At 43.2% G+C, this 16,982-nt stretch overlaps 1 protein-coding gene across 9 annotated transcripts in view; it reads left to right on the forward strand.

The window, feature by feature from the left end:
• CYLD (CYLD lysine 63 deubiquitinase) overlaps positions 1-16,982 on the forward strand; it is a 1,796,774-nt gene that overhangs the window by 948,943 nt on the left and 830,849 nt on the right. For 8 of the 9 annotated variants that reach the window (XM_069639469.1, XM_069639472.1, XM_069639478.1 and 5 more), the window contains one exon: positions 7,594-7,973. In XM_069639469.1, coding sequence (XP_069495570.1) covers positions 7,594-7,973 — 380 coding nt within the window. The remainder of the gene's footprint in view (positions 1-7,593; positions 7,974-16,982) is intronic. The other variant, XM_069639490.1, reaches the window with a different exon arrangement.

Raw genomic sequence — 16,982 nt, forward strand, 5'->3', positions numbered from 1 at the left:
ACAAATTGCAGACATTAACCAGTTTTGCACACTTTGCAGTCTCATGCAGCCCATCAAACAATAGTTGTGAAAAATCGCATTGGTTGGGTAAATCAAACTTAACTTGAACAAACATCCTCGGAACTTGCGGCTCCAACTATTCCCAAGAGATGTGGTCTGTTCTGGCTTGCTGGTGCTTGCTTTCCCAAGCAGGCACCAGCCAGAAGTTTTGACAAATGTCATCTGACGATTGTCCGTATTGATTGGGGTGAATCCCGTCAGAGCTCAGTGGGCTTGGTCCCCGGCATACTAGCTGCTGTTTCCACGGCTTCGCATATGCCCTGTCTTAAGCTGTTGTGCAGCTGCAGGCAGGGCCTCTGGTAGAGTCTATAACTGCACTGTCGCCACTGTCAGAACCGGTGTGTACACTCAATTTCCATGTCCGTGTTCCTTATCTCGACGGGGTATGGTGATGTTTGCAGTAAATTGCCTTCTAAGTGGCTTTGGTCCTCATCTGCTGTTGCATAGGATCTTCATATGTGTCTAGGTTATTGTGCTCCAGCCACATTGATACTGCCTCTGGGGTCTCAAACAGCCTCGATCTTCCTTCATGTATTGCTTTAAGTCTTGCTGGATACTTGAGCATATATCTAATCCCCTTTTTCTGCAGCCTGGCTTTAACTGAGATGAATCGGTTCCGTTGTTGTTGTACCAAAGGGGTATAAGCTTGGTAGATGGCTGCATTCACGCCTCAACGTATCACCCCGCTGTCTCTTGAGAACTGCAGAAACACCTCTCGGTCTCGAAAATTCAATATCTTTTTCTATGATCGGGCGAGGATGTGACCCAGGTGGGAGTTTCTTTCGTAGTGATCAGTGAGCGCTTTCAACTGCGAATCCCTGCGATAATATGCCTTGGCCGATCTCCTGCAGGAACAGGTTTTCAATGTAGGTTGTAGGGTCTCTGCCTTCCGTGTGTTCTGGTATGCCAAGAACCCCAACGTTGTTTCTGCAGGATCGACCCTCTGCATCCTCAGCTCTCTGCTCTAGAAAGCGATTTTTGGATTCAAGAGTTTTCAGCCTGGTGGCTAGATCGGTGGTGGTGGCAGTGTGTCTTTTAGAAGTTCCTCAGTGTTCGTGATTCACTCCGCCTGTGACCGCATATCCTGGCGCAATAATTGGACATCTATTTTGACCTCATCTAGTTTGTGTTCTAGTCCGGTTCTTTATCCGCTTCACCCGCACCACACTTTGCCGAGGTCGACGCCTGTGTTCTTCCAAAACCTGCAAAGGAGTCCATGTTGTTGACCTTCTGCTTACTTTTTGATAAAGGCATGATGTCTGTCTTGGTGGCTTGCTGCCTGCTGCACTGCCTGCGCACCCCAAAACTGTGATCACTGAGTCGTGCCTCCGGTTGAGGCTTCACTTCAGGCTGACTCCCCATGGTCTGCGCAAAATTATTATGGTCCAAATTGTCTACGCAGACGACTTATCGGGCTCCTCTGCTCTTATTATGTTCTCACTTTGTATTGCCACTACTTAGTTTATGGTGCAAGAAGTGTATTTCCCAAAGTCACGTGTGCTTGGTTTGGTTGTAATGGTGCGCCAGGCCAAGTGCTTTAGGACTTTCAGATTCCACAGTCCAGACCAGTTTCTGAGATGTCAATACGAGGTCTGCCAATCACCTTCTTAGTTTTGCCCACATGACGTATGTATGGGGGCCTCCAACCATAAGGGGTATGTTGTCATGTGGTTGTAGCAAGAGCAAGAGTAGGACTTGCACTGCTAGTTATGTTGAGTGGCGCAAGCGGAGCCAAGTCCCTGCCAGCTCTATGCACACAAGCACAAATAGCCTGACCAATACCAGGTGCAACTGCTCACGGTCCCCTCAGAGTGCAGCATCTTTCAATCGAAAATTGGATGAAATCACATTGGATGTGTCTAAATAGTTCTAAAACTGAGCTCATGACATTTGGCACAACCAAAGTCCTAAAATACCTAGGCCCAGCCTATTCCTCCTCCCTCATAAAGGACTCCACCATCACAGTGTCAAATAAAGTTAAAACACTTGGCATCTACTTGCAATCTTCACTAGGAGCTGAGACGCAAACCCATACCTGAAACTGAATTGCCAATACTATCAGAGGCTCCTATGCTGTATTAGGCCATTCCGAAATACCAAAAACAATGTTACAATAGCCAGAGCCACCACCCTGTCATGACTGGACCATGGAAATGCTCTACTATTAGGTGCCAGCAGTAATTGCATAAAGCAATGTTAAATAATTCAAAATAACGCAGTCTCATCCATCGCAGGAAAGTCCAAACTCAACCGTATAACAAAAGACAGAAATGACCTCCACTGGCTAGCAATAAAGGAGCTTATCTTTAAATCCCTGACACTGGTTCATCGCTGCCTAAATGGAGCAGCCCCGGCATACCTGAAGAAGGAATTTAACTGGCACGAGCCAAGCCGAAGCCTAAGATCCGCAAAGCAAGGACTACTTGAATCCGGCCATTCCAGAGTAAAAGCTACAGGCCTAGGTAGAGTGTTTCCCATCAAGGCTATCTGCAAAATAAAACCCTATCATCGTCTCGCCCCCCCATGGGCAAGCATGCTCCGGTCTCAGACAATCTCTGACAATCCCCTAGGGGAGGTGTATGTGGCGCCTATACCCCCCCCCCCCTCAACTTCCATGTCTTAGGCCCCTTGTGCACTGTGTTACTCCTAGATTACTTCTCGGAACATACCCATGTTGTTCAGAACAAATAATACTGACCCAATACCAACATACTCCTATCTTACTACTGTGGACACAAATAACAAGACACAAAGAACAACACATGAATCGATTCATTTATAACAATGGAATACATTTATTTGGGCACACCAAAGCATAATTCAAACAATGCTAAAACTCTAGCCAAGATCGAATTTGCACCTTTTATACTTCTGGTGCAAATCTACTATGCAATACTATAAGCCTTTCAGGTTCCTAATGCATGCGTTTCAAATGCAGTCTAAAATACAAACCTATCGTGCAAGCGTCAAACATCCAACAAGCCTCTCCTTCATACAGAATCGAACCTCTTTTCAATGCACACCAATCCACACCATGCTTCACACTCACTCTCTTTAAGACAATCCCTGTCTGATCTCCCCTTTCCCAAACTCAAAACTGTTTGTGTGAGTGTCTGACCAACAACTAGATGGTGTCACATTCTAATCATGGGCATAATTCTGGGGGGGGGGGCACAGGGATGCATGTCCCCCCAATCTCCATGGCACACCATTCTGTCCCCACTCATTTGGCTCGGGCACCCCCCCCTTCAGATGTCATGTCCTCTCCAACCCATCAGCAAAGTTACCCCTTCAAATATAATCAATCAGTTTGTCTAACCCTGAACCATACTTCCCATTTGCTTGTGTATCTCTCTGTCTCCAGCTCTGTATTTGTCAAGCCAGGTCTCTCCTCTTCCCGCTACTCTCTTCAATCAGTCAGTCAGCCGTGGCAGGCCCCCAAGATCTGGTCACACGACTGCTTCTGCCAAGTTCTGCTAAGCTCTCTTTCATTCTCAGGATTGCATTCTCCATCCAAACTCCATCAGCAGCTAGCTCGAATGAACTCCATCAGTTTTTAGCTGCATCCTCCAAAAGACTCATCAACCAACAAGGACTTAGGGCAACTCCCTCACAGCAACTCCCTCGAACTAGCCACTCTCCTTTCTCTCCAGCTCTGGTTATAGTCTCCAATGACGCACCCATTTCTATGGTTACATTCTAAGAATGTCTCTTTCTGTCTAAGCATTCTATATTCAGGCCGTGTCTGCCAGTCTGGTTGCGTGTACTTTCACGGCATGTCCTGTGTCAGAGTGTCAAAGTGACATTGAACATCGTATCTCTCTGCCTTGGCCTTTCGTGTCGGGTGCGAAAAACACCACCTAATTCCCTATTTCTCCGTTCACTTCCGCTGTTGGCTCTGTCTGCATTACGAAATACTCTTCGTCCCCGTTTTCAAAGCAACTCCTTGTGTGAAAAGCACCTCTCTCTCATCTCTCCATGTCGCTCTCCTCATGGCCCCAACCCTCGTGTTGTCTCCGCGGCACAGAAGCCAAGCTGATAAGCCTCCCTTCTCGGACAAGGGTTCATGTTATCTCTGTCTGCCAAGCAAATGTTTACAAATTCCTGGTACACTGTTAATTCATAACATCTTCGCGCTGTGCCCAGTGGCGCAGGCAACTTCTGTGTGTCTCCATCAAAAATGGATTCAAATGCCAGCCTAATGCTTTCTCACGTTTACGCTATTCTTCTCGCAATGCAAGCGCAAACATAATGTAAACTCATTCTAAGAACACACTCAACATACATACTTACATACATACATGACAGTCTCTTCATGTGTCTCTACAAAGCATACATGCCATTCTACTAAATGGCTCTTCATGTCATTTCAAATATGCACTGTGTCATCTCCAGGCTTCATTCGTTCTGCTCTCCTGCAAACAATACGTTTCTGCCTAAGCGCTGCAATGCAAACATAGATAACATCTTCTCTACATGTCAAATATAACGTGTCTCTAAAGCACTACATGACACTTTAAAATATGGTGCAAGTGTCATTCTATTGCAAATGGCAAAGTGTCTAGCATGTTTCTCTCCTAATGGCAAGCGCTATATTCTAATGCAAACATATCATTCTAAAAGCCAACCCTTCATACAACAGGGCCTATTTCTCTCTTCAAATGCATAACATGTCAATGGCTAATGCCTACAGTGGCAGTCTAATCATATGGATAGTGTCTACCTCAACAATATACTAATCAGAACTAAACTGAATGCATAATGGGTAGCTAACCATGATGCACCCATGCCTAAAGGGATAATACTGGGTAACAATAAGTAATGACTCTCTATTGGGTCTTATGATTCTCTAATGATAACAATTCCAGGCTCCTCATTTTATCAGATTCCACACCATTGGAACGAGTTACCTCGTAACCTTAGGCTTGAAAGCAACATCCAATCATTCAGAAAGCATCTGAAAACCACGCTCTTTAAATAGTTGACACACTCGCCACCCGTGCGCTCACGTAGAGCCTACATTACTTTTCTACTTGTAATGTCCTGTGAATTCTTTGTCTTTGTCGCGCCCTGATGCTTGCCAGCTTTCGGCACGTTACAAATATATAAATAAATAAATAAAAATAAAAATTGCATGTAGCCCAGGGAAGGTGGCGCAATCACCATTGTAGCAATGGGGATCTGGTGCAATTGTTTCTCGGTAAGCTGCAGTCATCGCTGTAAGTGCAGTCCAGTGGCATGGTCACAAGAGCCCAGCCGTGCGTGCCCATGAAGGGGCCCGGCACCGAATGGGGGGAGGGTGTGCCTTCACCTTGGGTATATTCGATGCCCATTTCCTCTGTGTTGCACTGCAGGGAGTCTCTGCTGGTCATTTTTCCCATTTGCGTGCCCTCCACAGACTGCGCTGTGTAACACAATGCAGGCGGTGCAGCCTTCAGTCTCAGAGGAGGAAGCCAAGCTCAATTGTCCAGCTGTGACGGCCCTCCGATTCAAAACGCCAAGTGTCCGTCTTCGTGCGTGGCTTTTACAGCCTCGGGGGATGTTCCAAGAACACCAACCACCTTGAGTTACTCTCCGATAGTGGTGCCCGCTGTCGGCCATTGCGACGTAACTTATGGGACTGTGGCGCTTCATTTGGTGGCCGGGTACCCTGATAGGATGACTGCTGTATATCCCTTTTGTAAAACACCTCCTCTTTCAGTGCTCCGGTGCAAGTAGCCACTGCGGGCCTTTTTTTTCTACATATGCGCCGCGGTGCTGTTCATACTGACGGTCTGCTTTTGTTTTTGTTCTTGAGCACCGTCCTGGTCACGGGCGCAGTTTCAGGGAAGCCGCTGGGGTGCACTTCTTCGGCGTTGAGGATACGGTCTTGCCACTACCTGGACCTTCACAAGGCACAAGGGGGGTCCACACTGCTATGCAGGCCCGCTGCTATCCACCATGCTACTGCCTGTGTCATTCGGTAGCTTTGTTGCTGCTTATCGCAGATTCAGTGCAACAGAGCTCCGTGTGTTAGCCGCCATTTTGTCTTCGTTGGCACTGCTTGTCGGACCCGATCTCCATCAATTTTCTAACGCCTCAGGGCTATAAACATACCCAGCACAATCCTGTTCTTGGTAGCAGGGGTTGCCAGGCAGGTGCCTCCATGAGAGGGAGAAGTGTGGAGCAATTTAAAAGCTGTGTGGAGGATCTTTGCAGGATGGATGCCGGAGCTCAGCACAAATGCAGCCTTACAGCATGAGCTCCAGGCCACCCCCACCCCCCACGCCTAATAACTAGTATGAGTTGTATGGGGCAGTCGGTGTAGCATTCTGCTACCGCCACTGATCCCATTAATAATATTTCGCTCATTGCTTTCCCTGTAGCCCCACTGTTGCTTCCTCTTTTCCTGCCTGCTTTTTTTTTTAAACTGTGTTTTGTCACCCTAATCGTGCAGTGGAATGGAACATCCTAATGAAAGCCAATGCCTTTTGTTCCCAGATGATTTTGTGTTGTATAAATGCCCATAACATATTATGCACAAGTACAGGATACCGCCTGTTTGGTTATTGATGACAGCATACAGGGGTGTCAGCATACTTGCTTATGGGGTACGCTTGGAAGGTGAGCTTTAATTTGCCTCTTCAAGATAGGGTCATTACATAATTGAATTGGTGCACCTTTGTTGGGTGGTGAGGCATACATATTAATTTGCAGTATTGGTTAGCTAATCAGATAGCTCATTGACTTAAGCACTAGTACTTGTTATTGGTGTTCAACCTACACATCACACATTCAAATCCTATGAGGGCTGAGCTAACATATTATTAATAAATTAAGTACCAGTAAACTGGGCTACAGTTAGCACCACTATGTACATGACTACGAAGTTGCATAAACTGTAGAGCAAATACTATATAAAAGTACACATAAGTACCATATTGTTGTTTTTTTTTTTTTTTTTAAATTTCTTTTATTATTTTCTTAACAATAAGAACATACAAACATAGTATCCTCTTAACCCATGGAGGATTGATTCATTTCCTTCCCCCCTCCCCCCTGACCAAGCCCATGTTGTTGTTATCATTTTTATGAAATTGTGGGTTTGGAAGGCTACTTGTTTTGCTTTTTGTATCTTTCCGCCTTTGAGTGATTTGATTATCTTTGAGCTTTTTATTGTATTCATCTTTAATATATGTAGCATTATTGGTATCAACAGGTTTTTCTGTATGATGTTTTTAGTACTTGTTTGAGTATAATTTCATTGCAGTATTTTACTCGTTTTTTACTTTTGCAGTGACATTTTATTGTGTTGTTAAAGTAGCACTTTGCTGATTAATAAACTGACAGGCATTATTATTAGATTGATAGGCCCTGAAGACGGCCATATTCCAATACTTTGTTACTTCATATTTCATGAATAGTAAATCTTTGTTAAAGTAAGGAAATGTAAAATATAAAAAGAAATCTGTAAGTATCCCAAAAACATAGGTTAGGTGGTTTCATGCCCTGAACTGTTGCATGAAACATTAATGCATTTTATTTCTTTTACAGTTGGAGAGGAGACCTCGAAATCCATTGTTGACACATCTCCTGGATTTGGTCACAATTCTCCACCTCTGCAGCCCACCGCAACAAACAATATATCCAGTGATAACAGATACCATTCTCTACCTTTCAGTCTATCCAAAATGTCAGGAACAAATGGGAGCATTGGACACACACCGCTTTCTTTATCTGTTCAGTCTGTGATTGGAGAATTGAACAATGCTTCAATCCAGGAAAGTTTGTTGGCTCCTGTCCCGCTTACAAACTTGTATGGTTTAGAAGTGGGCTCATTGGCGGAAGTTAAAGAAAATCCACCCTTCTACGGTGTAATTCGCTGGATTGGTCAACCATCCGGGGTAAATGAAGTATTGGCTGGACTGGAACTGGTAATTAACATAAATGACATGTGAAAATCTGCAATTTATTTCAATCTTCTAGCAACATTACATTTTCATATGTGCAATCATTTGCAAATGGTCTCTTTTAAAAATGCAGTTAATGGAGAGATACAGTATGGTAATGTCCAAAATAGGTGTACATTTAAACACACAGTAAACCATAGCAAAGCAGTATACTTTAGTCTGTAAATAACTGCATCCCTGGAATATTCTCTGGTTAGTGAAGTATAGTTTCAACTGCAGACTCTTGAAGCCTGTTCCATTGTGATAAATCAATTTAACATTGATGCCAGCCAAAAATCACTCCGAGACATGCTAATGTACCATACTATCTGCAGGCTTGGTCATCTTCCATAACATCAACTCTACTTGGTGCTCTCTTGAAATGCAAGCTGCACGCAATTCGCGACGTCTTTTCCAGAGCTTCCGTTTAAGGTTTGAAGTCAGTTTAGATAGGGCAGAATCGTTTGAATGAGTATAACAAAGCCTATACATGTCAGTATAAAAACACTCAGTATGATTTGCACAAGTGTCCATAAGAAATCACTCTTTAAAAAACAAATCTCAATAATTGAAATATTGAAGCATGCCCAAGTTAGCTTAGCATGTGGTCAACATGTATTTCCGCTTGAGTGAAAAAAGTTTAATGAACGTTGTATCCTCCGATTTTGCCGATTATATAAGGACGCCATGTTAGCTAAAAAACTTGTAATTTTAAACCCTTAGCTAGGATTACTGTGTTAACAAGTTGTACTTTACCACACTTTGAGTGCTTAAGTGTGATGCTCACCCTTCAAGAGGGCTTCATTTATTAAGGTGATGCTGGCAGGTTGCAAGGGCCATGTCGACTGGTAATGGCCCACCAGCACCAGATGAGAGTTCCAAGTGTACCAAGGGCCTTCTAGGAGGACTGAGGGTTGTTACTGGCTGAAACAGTCCTCGGAATCTGCCACTATTGACATTAACAGCTGAACCTTTTATCCATGGTGCTAATGGATACTATTTTTCTGTTGGAAAATGGTTTGGCGGAGTCCGCACACAGATTTTTCCCAGAAACAAAACTGCAATTAAGATGGCTGCTTGGCAAATAGAAATAGCAGTTCTTGGAAAAGCCTCTCTTCCATTTTTCCTTGGTGATGCCAGCAGAGGGAAGCCAGAAAGCAAATGGAGCAGGAAGAGGCAGCTGCCAGATTGCTCAGAAAGCATGGCGCTCAGCCTGTGTTGTGAGCAACCTGAGTAGTTGCCCTTGCCAAACTAGTCCACATTGACCACACCTTATCAGAAAAATGCCCATGCATAACAATCGTAGGAAATCCTGGGGAAAAGTCTCTTTTGCTCTTGCCTACATTGCCATGCTTGTTTCTGTTTTCACCAAAAAGCATCACCCACCATGGCTGCACGGTGCCCCACAGGTCCCACTGCTTAGCAAGCATTTGTCTGCCTGCAAGTTCTAAGATTAATTCCGGCTGGCCAGTTCTTCATCCAATGATGATAAGGATTGAGGAGGGACATTTTAGTATAGGGCTCACCTTTTAGGTTAAACAGTTTGCTAATGAATTTGTCAGAAGGTAGAGACATCTTTAATGCAATGAATGCTGCTAACATTTCACATAACAGAATTTTTACATCTTAAAACTTGACAGTTGTTGCCTTTGCCTGGGTAGCTTTGAAAATGGCCTCTTTGACATGTACACACTAGAAAATGAGGCTATGTAACAATAGAACTAAGGTTTTTGGAGTTTAAAGAAATGCAGGGAAACCATGGGTAAGTAGAGCAGAAAATGAAGTGGTACAAGGCTTTTGGGAGTGGCAGATAGACTATATGTAGTAGATGAAAATAGTGTGTAGGATTGTGTACATGAAAACCAACCAACCTTTGAGCTTGCAAGGCTTTTATTTTTGTTCATATTTTTTTATAATTGTAGATCACTTTCATAGTAACCTAACACATAAAGAACCAAAAGCACAATGGGGCACATTCTCAAAGAGGTTTTGAAAGTAAACACAAAAATCCAGGGGATGTACTTTAAAAAAAAAAAAAAATCTTTGTACGCACAGCACTTAAGGAAACGTGCAAGCCATTTTATTGACAAAGGTGAACTTAGCATTTCTTAGTGGCTGTGTGGCACCTGAAAGTGTGCACTGGTCAGCCTGCTCGCATACTTTAATGTTGGATGCACACTTTCTGCACACATTAATGTTAGGTGCATACTCCCTACACTGTGTGACAAGCTCACAGCACCGCATTTCACAATTACAGCCTATTAAAGGGCCCAATATTTCGAAATGCGCAGCAAAATGAAAAAAGCATTTTTTACATCTGTTTAAGGGATACAAATACAACTGGGATAGGATATAAGTGGTCTTACTGCTGCAGCTCCACTTCCGAAAAAAAGCTATGACAGGCAGAGGGATTGTCCTTTGTTTTGTTTGCATTTTAAACAACACCTGAATATGGGATGCACTGAAACGCTGCATGATTTGTCCAAAGTGAGTGTGTGAGTAAGGACACTTGAGTATGCACATCTATGGTGCACACATTCACATGCCCTTTGTCAATTGGGAACATCTTTTTTCTAGAGTAAGTGACTCTCCTGTTTGTGCTGGGATTCAACCACTTCCGATCCTTGTTGCAACTCCTGTAGACATTAGTGTCTCCACCACGAGGCATAGCTACAGCCTGGTTTGGCCTTCCACTTGCAGGCAGAGCCAACTGGGGCTGGCTGCCCTTTTTTCCATAGAGGAGCTTAAGAGGTCCTTATTACCTCCCTTTTCCAGTTTCCTGATCTCGTCCCTCTGCAAAGCCTCTTGTCCAGCTCCTCCTGTACGCCAGTCAACATGCTTTTTCCTCCTCCTGCCATGCGTTCTACCCCTTCTGACTGGGGTCTCGGTTCTACACCCCTGCCTTAGGACAAGCTTAACCTCTTGTACCTTCCTGTTCTCTCCAGCCCATTGTTTTTCTCCTGCTCTCAAACCTCTTCCTGATGTCTTTGCCCTACCACCCCTCCTATTCCTCATTCTGCCACCTCCCTGTGTCTCCCTCCTACCACCTGCTAATGCTTCTTCTCCCCCTCTTGTCTCCAGCCTTCTCTTGTCTCCCTCCCAATTCCTTACCCCACCTCCTTCCAGAATGACAAAGATGCTCCAAACACCAACGACAACCTTCTCCAAATGCCCACCCCAGCCCTTACTGGGATGTCTCATGTATATTCTAGTGTCCTCACCTAGGGCTGGTGTGGGTGTCTGGGGACGGCATTCGTGTCTCATCTTGGTGTGTAATCTGAACGGCGGATGGACTGCGTCTTCAAGAAGCTAGTCAAACATCTTAGATTTCTTGTCTGTGTGGGTCTGTGTAGGGGTGACCATATGGCACAGAGAATACCAACATCTGTAGCCAGACCCACAATAAGCGTTATCTGTGCTTTATAGAGTGGTTATGTTAGTTACTGGTGAGTGCCCCCTTGTTCCCTGCATATTAGCTAACATGTAACAATACTACTTTCTAAAATGTGATCTTTTACCTTCTACCTGATGTGTTAATGTTGATGCAGCCACGTTTCAAACATATTTTTCTGCATTTCATGTGTGCACTGCCCCATAACACAATGTAGACAGTTCACATTCATACAGTAGGTTAAACAAATCATTATGATTTAGTCAAAAACTTGGATTTGTAGAATACATTTGACTAGCATGCTAGGCAGATATGTGTCCCTGTTTCCAAAATGCATTAGCAGTCCTCACTTTCTACATTTTGTGGTGCCTTGTGGAGGCGGCGAAGTGCCCCTTGTGAGAGCGTGTCTCTCCTGGCAAGTGCCAGTAGTAGTTTTTGTCTTACATTTTGCCCAGTGACTGTAACTTGGGGTTCCCCCATATGTTCCCCGGGCCATCATCTGCTTGCTCTGGAAACCCATGTCCCTTCAGTAGCCCCACTGTGTGCCCACAGAATAGGTCTGGGGACTTTGTCACAGAACCTACAAGGGGGATCCATTTTTTCTTTTTTTTAGGCATTTCTGTATGGTTGCGCTGTCCCGCTCTGTTCTGTGGTCAGACCTACAGCATAATTCAGTACTCTAATGGGGGTATAGGGAAGGAGTAAGATGGTGTATTGTGTGTTTTGTTGACCTTCGCTACCAGTGCCCACCTGATATAGAAGAGCCTTCGACCCAGAAAAGCTGTTGCAACTTGCAGGTTACTTTCTTTCAGTAGTTCATCAATACACTGTACTTGTAAATACAGATCAAGTTGGTGATCAAAGTGCCTCTTTGCACCAGTATCCATTCAATGTGCTCCCTAACTGAAGATGCATCGCCCCTCATTTAAGTCAGTTATTTAACAGGCTGCCATCTTTTTGAAGATAAACCTCTGCATGTGTAAAGTTGCAATCGTTTTGCTTTTTGCCTCTGCTCTTATCAGCTACCACCCCAATAATGTTTCTTCCATCGTGCTGTCAAGCCAATCACTGTGTTGTCAGGTTTCAGTATGTTTTATTTAATTCCATTTATTAGTTGCAGCGACAATCACAAACTTTCCACTGTGGTGTCATACCAATAATCTTCTACTGAGGTGTCATGTTCCGTCTGTGGTTTAGTGGACCTGTCCACAAGCTCCCTACTGTCATGCTGTGCGGGGAGTAGGCGTAAGGTGCGTTATGATGGCATGCAGAAGTGTGACAGGGTCAATATTACCTTTTACAATTTGTGTTTGGCTAAGCAATGCAATACAACTGATTCAGGCAAATTATTTTGGGAGTGTACTTTATCTTTACTAATATGGAGTGAGTACATAGATTTCAAGGTGGCAATATTTGGGAAGGGGTTGTGTTGTTATAGTGTACCTAAAGCCATTCTCTGCCTCTTCCAATCTACTCCGGTTTTATCTACTCCGGTTTTGCTGAAGATTCATTTCACACATTCTCCTTATGAAGCTATACATAATTTAAAACGGGTCAGCTAACAGGAACAACATCCAGAGCACAATCTGTAACTTGGTTATGCAGGCAACTAGCATATTTTGCAAGGCAATTTAAATATGTTGATATTAATACATTGCTATGAGTATAATTATGTTTACAGGTACATTTGCTAATCCCATAATCATGGAAAATATTCTCATCTGGGCTGAAAAAGACACAATTCTATTTATGTTTGAGGTTTTATGTACTTCAGACCAGAACCAGAGGACTGTCAAATTTCTTAACAATGCATGTTTATCAGGGTACACATATACTCTGAGTAAAGCTTCTTTATAATGATGTAAAGGTAGGCGAGCAGTAAAAGCTGGTGATCACTAAAATGTGCTAACTGTTTTGAGCCAGCAAATATAGAACAAAAAGCATGTAGATTATATTTGTACATTTGATTTTTAAATTGTCAGGATGGAATTTCTGAAATATGATTATCAGGATGGCACTTTTTTCATAAGTTCTCTTGGGGATTTCTGAGGAAATTCACCCAATTTCCCAAAGTGCAACAGCAGGTCTCCCTTTTTGGGACAATCTTTTGCAGTCATTGATGCTATACTTTCACTCCCAGAATGCAGTGGCAATTTTTTCTCCATCTCACATAGTCTTTTACTACATTTCCCAAGCTACAGCTTCATGACTCTCGTCATCTCAGTTTTTTAGACCCTTCAGTAGTTTTCTTTGATACATTGATGCTTTCAATACATTTTCCAGAAAACAGCATTGGGGCTGTCAAGATCTAACAATGCATGTTTTGGGATCTTATTACCTCCAATTCTCTTAGCAGGTCCTCTGTCTTCTTGAAGCACACAGCTCTGCACTCAAACTGTCACTTCTTTCCAGATCTCACAGGTGCTCACTGGCTCTTGGAATGCAGTCTACGCTATCTTACTCCTAAGGCTACAATCTTCTGGACACACTCCTCTTCAGACCATTAGATTGCTCAGAACCTCTTCAATAAATGTGATCTCTTGCAAAGTCCTCCAGAATGGTCGGTGCACCTTCTCCTTCCAGCATTCCTTTGGCTAACTCTCCTCCAGGCTTCTGCGGCTCCTTCTTGCCTCTTCCAGATCTCCACAGTTTCTCCCTTTCTTCTGTCATAACACATCTCATATCGCTCTACCCTTCATCCCGTTGGTAAGGAGCCCAGGACCTGGTCTCATTGGTTTACTGATTTGTCTCCTCCTCATCCCCCAGCATACTTAGAGCCTGACCTTTGATCACATGGTCTGGGGTGAGGTTATGGAAGGCCAGGACTCTTGAATCTCATCACCACCATGATCTGGCTTTGGCAGGTCAGGGATGAGTGTTCTGTTCCCCCTGCCTATTTAGCTTAGCTTAACTGGTTCTATTTCAACCCTTAAGGGTATCTGCGGTGCTATGGGGTTTTATGTTTTTCTTCGAGTCCGTCGTGAAAGTGCATATAAAGCGGTTGGAGGAGGAATGGTTAGGTTGGTGTGGTGAGGGAGGTGTTGCAGGCAATTATCATCTGGTCTACAGCAAATGGAGAGAAAAATAAAATGGTTTGGCACAATGAGTGACATGATCTAAAGTGTTAGGTAATATGAAGGAGAAAAGAGGAGCTACGAAGATTGGAGCAGAGCCAGTCAGCCTGTGAGGAAATCACATCTCCAATGCATGCTGTTCTTCTACAGCCACTGAGAATGCTCCTGGCTTGAAAACCTGCCCTTTGCGTATGTAGGTTAAGCTTGCCTATGCTATTAATGCAGTCTCTACTTTTATTAAGTAGTTCCCCTAAAGGCAGGTACCAATATTCTTGATCTGAGATGAGAATATGACAGGCAGAAAAAGATATTTTGCTAGATCTTCTACATCAGTATTACCCTTTATGCATCACTGATCTGATCTACTCGCCAGAATAGCAGACAATTGAAGCATTAAAGCTCTTTTAACAGGGCTTCTTTCCACAATGTAATTACTCCAGAGAAGATCATCTTGAATTTTATCAGAATCAGTGGTCATATATCTGCAATTTAATGGTTTGCAAATCTCTACAGTCTCTCTATGGGCATTTACATAGTGTTTTAAACGAGATTGTAAAACTATATTCATGGGGAGTCAACTGTAACATGTTATTATAACCGGAATCTGCATTAATCCTGTGTAACGTGCTTTTAATATGCTTTGAATAGAACACTGCCTGGGGATTTGCTCATATACAAAGACATTGCAATGTAGGTTCAAGCATGATTTCATCTTGCAAGTAATGTAAACCTAATTTCATGTGGAATGCAAAATTCGATGCAGATTTAGTTAGACCTAATCATCTTTTGAAGAATAGATTTTCCACCGTTTGAAAGGTGTGAGCATTAGAAATGCATCAGTGAGGCACCATGTTTTATGAAAGCTTTAGTCTTGGCTGTATAAATATTTGTGATTATGTTAATGGGCTGCGTTTTGCATGTTTTCATGAATCAAAAAAATCTCCCTCCTCGATTGTCTCATACTGACCAACTGCTTTTCACAATTTGATTCAGGTGAGAGGGAGCTCGAGAAATGAATGCCTAAATAATCAACCGTTGCTCATCCTCCTGGTATATGTATCTTCTTTTTACCACAGGAACTAACTAATATCGCGATTTGAGTGTATTTACTTGCAGGTCCAATACATTCATGAATTCAGTATACCTCGTTATTCAGAGTTGAAGAGCTCTTGGAGTATGGGCGAGTAACACAGTATCACCCGCATACACTAATACCGGTGCTGCCTTTGACCTATCTTTGCAACATCAGCATTGCATTCTAATAGTATGTCTTGCAGGCCGTTAATATATATTGAGAATAGTAGCGGGCCAGAATGCACCCCTACCTAATGCTAGAATGTATAAATAACGAAGATGACCCTGAATGGTACTTCTAACACATGCCTCACTAGTCCCGTGAATAGCCATCAACATATCTACCATGGATGTAGGACAATTTAGGTACCTGAGTACTTGCCAGAGTTTGTGTCTATTTACCTTATCAAAGGCCATGCTCAGGTCCATGCATGCCAAGTAAGTTGACATAAGAAATGAGGTTTAATGACTGTTCCATTGTCCTTAATGTTGGGTGACCATCGAATTGGATTGATGATAGCACTTTGTCAATTAATCACTTTTCGATCTAATTTAAGACACCTGCCAAATATCTTTAAGTTTGTAAATTGCTCTATATGCTTTGGGGCAGCCCCTGTTTCCTTTTTTTAAATATGGGTATGATTATAGCCTTGCTCCACAGGTCTGGAATGGACAGGATTATTAATATAGCATTGAACAAGATTATCAATAATGACGCCCAGAGACCTATTAAATCCTGGTAAAGATCCGCCGGATGCCATCTCGACCTGGTGACCTATTAAGGGCCTTTAAAGTGAATCAGTCCCCTCCTTAAGTGAAAACATAAACAGTGGAGAGGACACATGAAAAGTGAAGGTCCCACCTCTAAATTAACACCCACTTATTCCAAAGACAGAATGATTGACACACCCCACAAGGGAATGATACATGGAGAATGGATTGCAAGTGAAATTAGGTTTATATAAGTAAATTGTGCATGCAGAGAACTCTGCTGCCCTGAGAGCGCTCTGCCAAAAATTACATGAGCAGCACATTAAAAAGGATAAAATCATCACAGATGACACAACCTATAAGTACAAAAATCTGGGATACAATTGTTGGGGTAGTGTGATGCAATATGGATGCATCGTGTGTGCCTCTGTTGGATTGGTCCTCTCTTGGTTGTCACTCGGATGGCACCTGGGTCTGCTGGGCTCATCCTTGCTGTGAAGGTCAGTTCATGAATGACATATTCCTAGCTGACTACACTAACAAACCAGCGAATGATAACACAAGAATAATGGCATACATAAAACAATGATATGAATAGGAGTGTCCTGGGCAAGGAAACTAGACTTATGGGCATTCAAGCCCTTCACCCATCACCGCATCTCTGATGTTGCACGTGTTAGACCTGGGGCTTAATTCAGGCCTTAATCCTTCTATTTGTCTTATTGGCATTTGTATAGACAGATT

This window comes from Ambystoma mexicanum, chromosome 1q, assembly GCF_040938575.1.
Source record: "Ambystoma mexicanum isolate Mex_15411 chromosome 1q, UKY_AmexF1_1, whole genome shotgun sequence".
In the NCBI taxonomy this organism is placed as follows: domain Eukaryota; kingdom Metazoa; phylum Chordata; class Amphibia; order Caudata; family Ambystomatidae; genus Ambystoma; species Ambystoma mexicanum.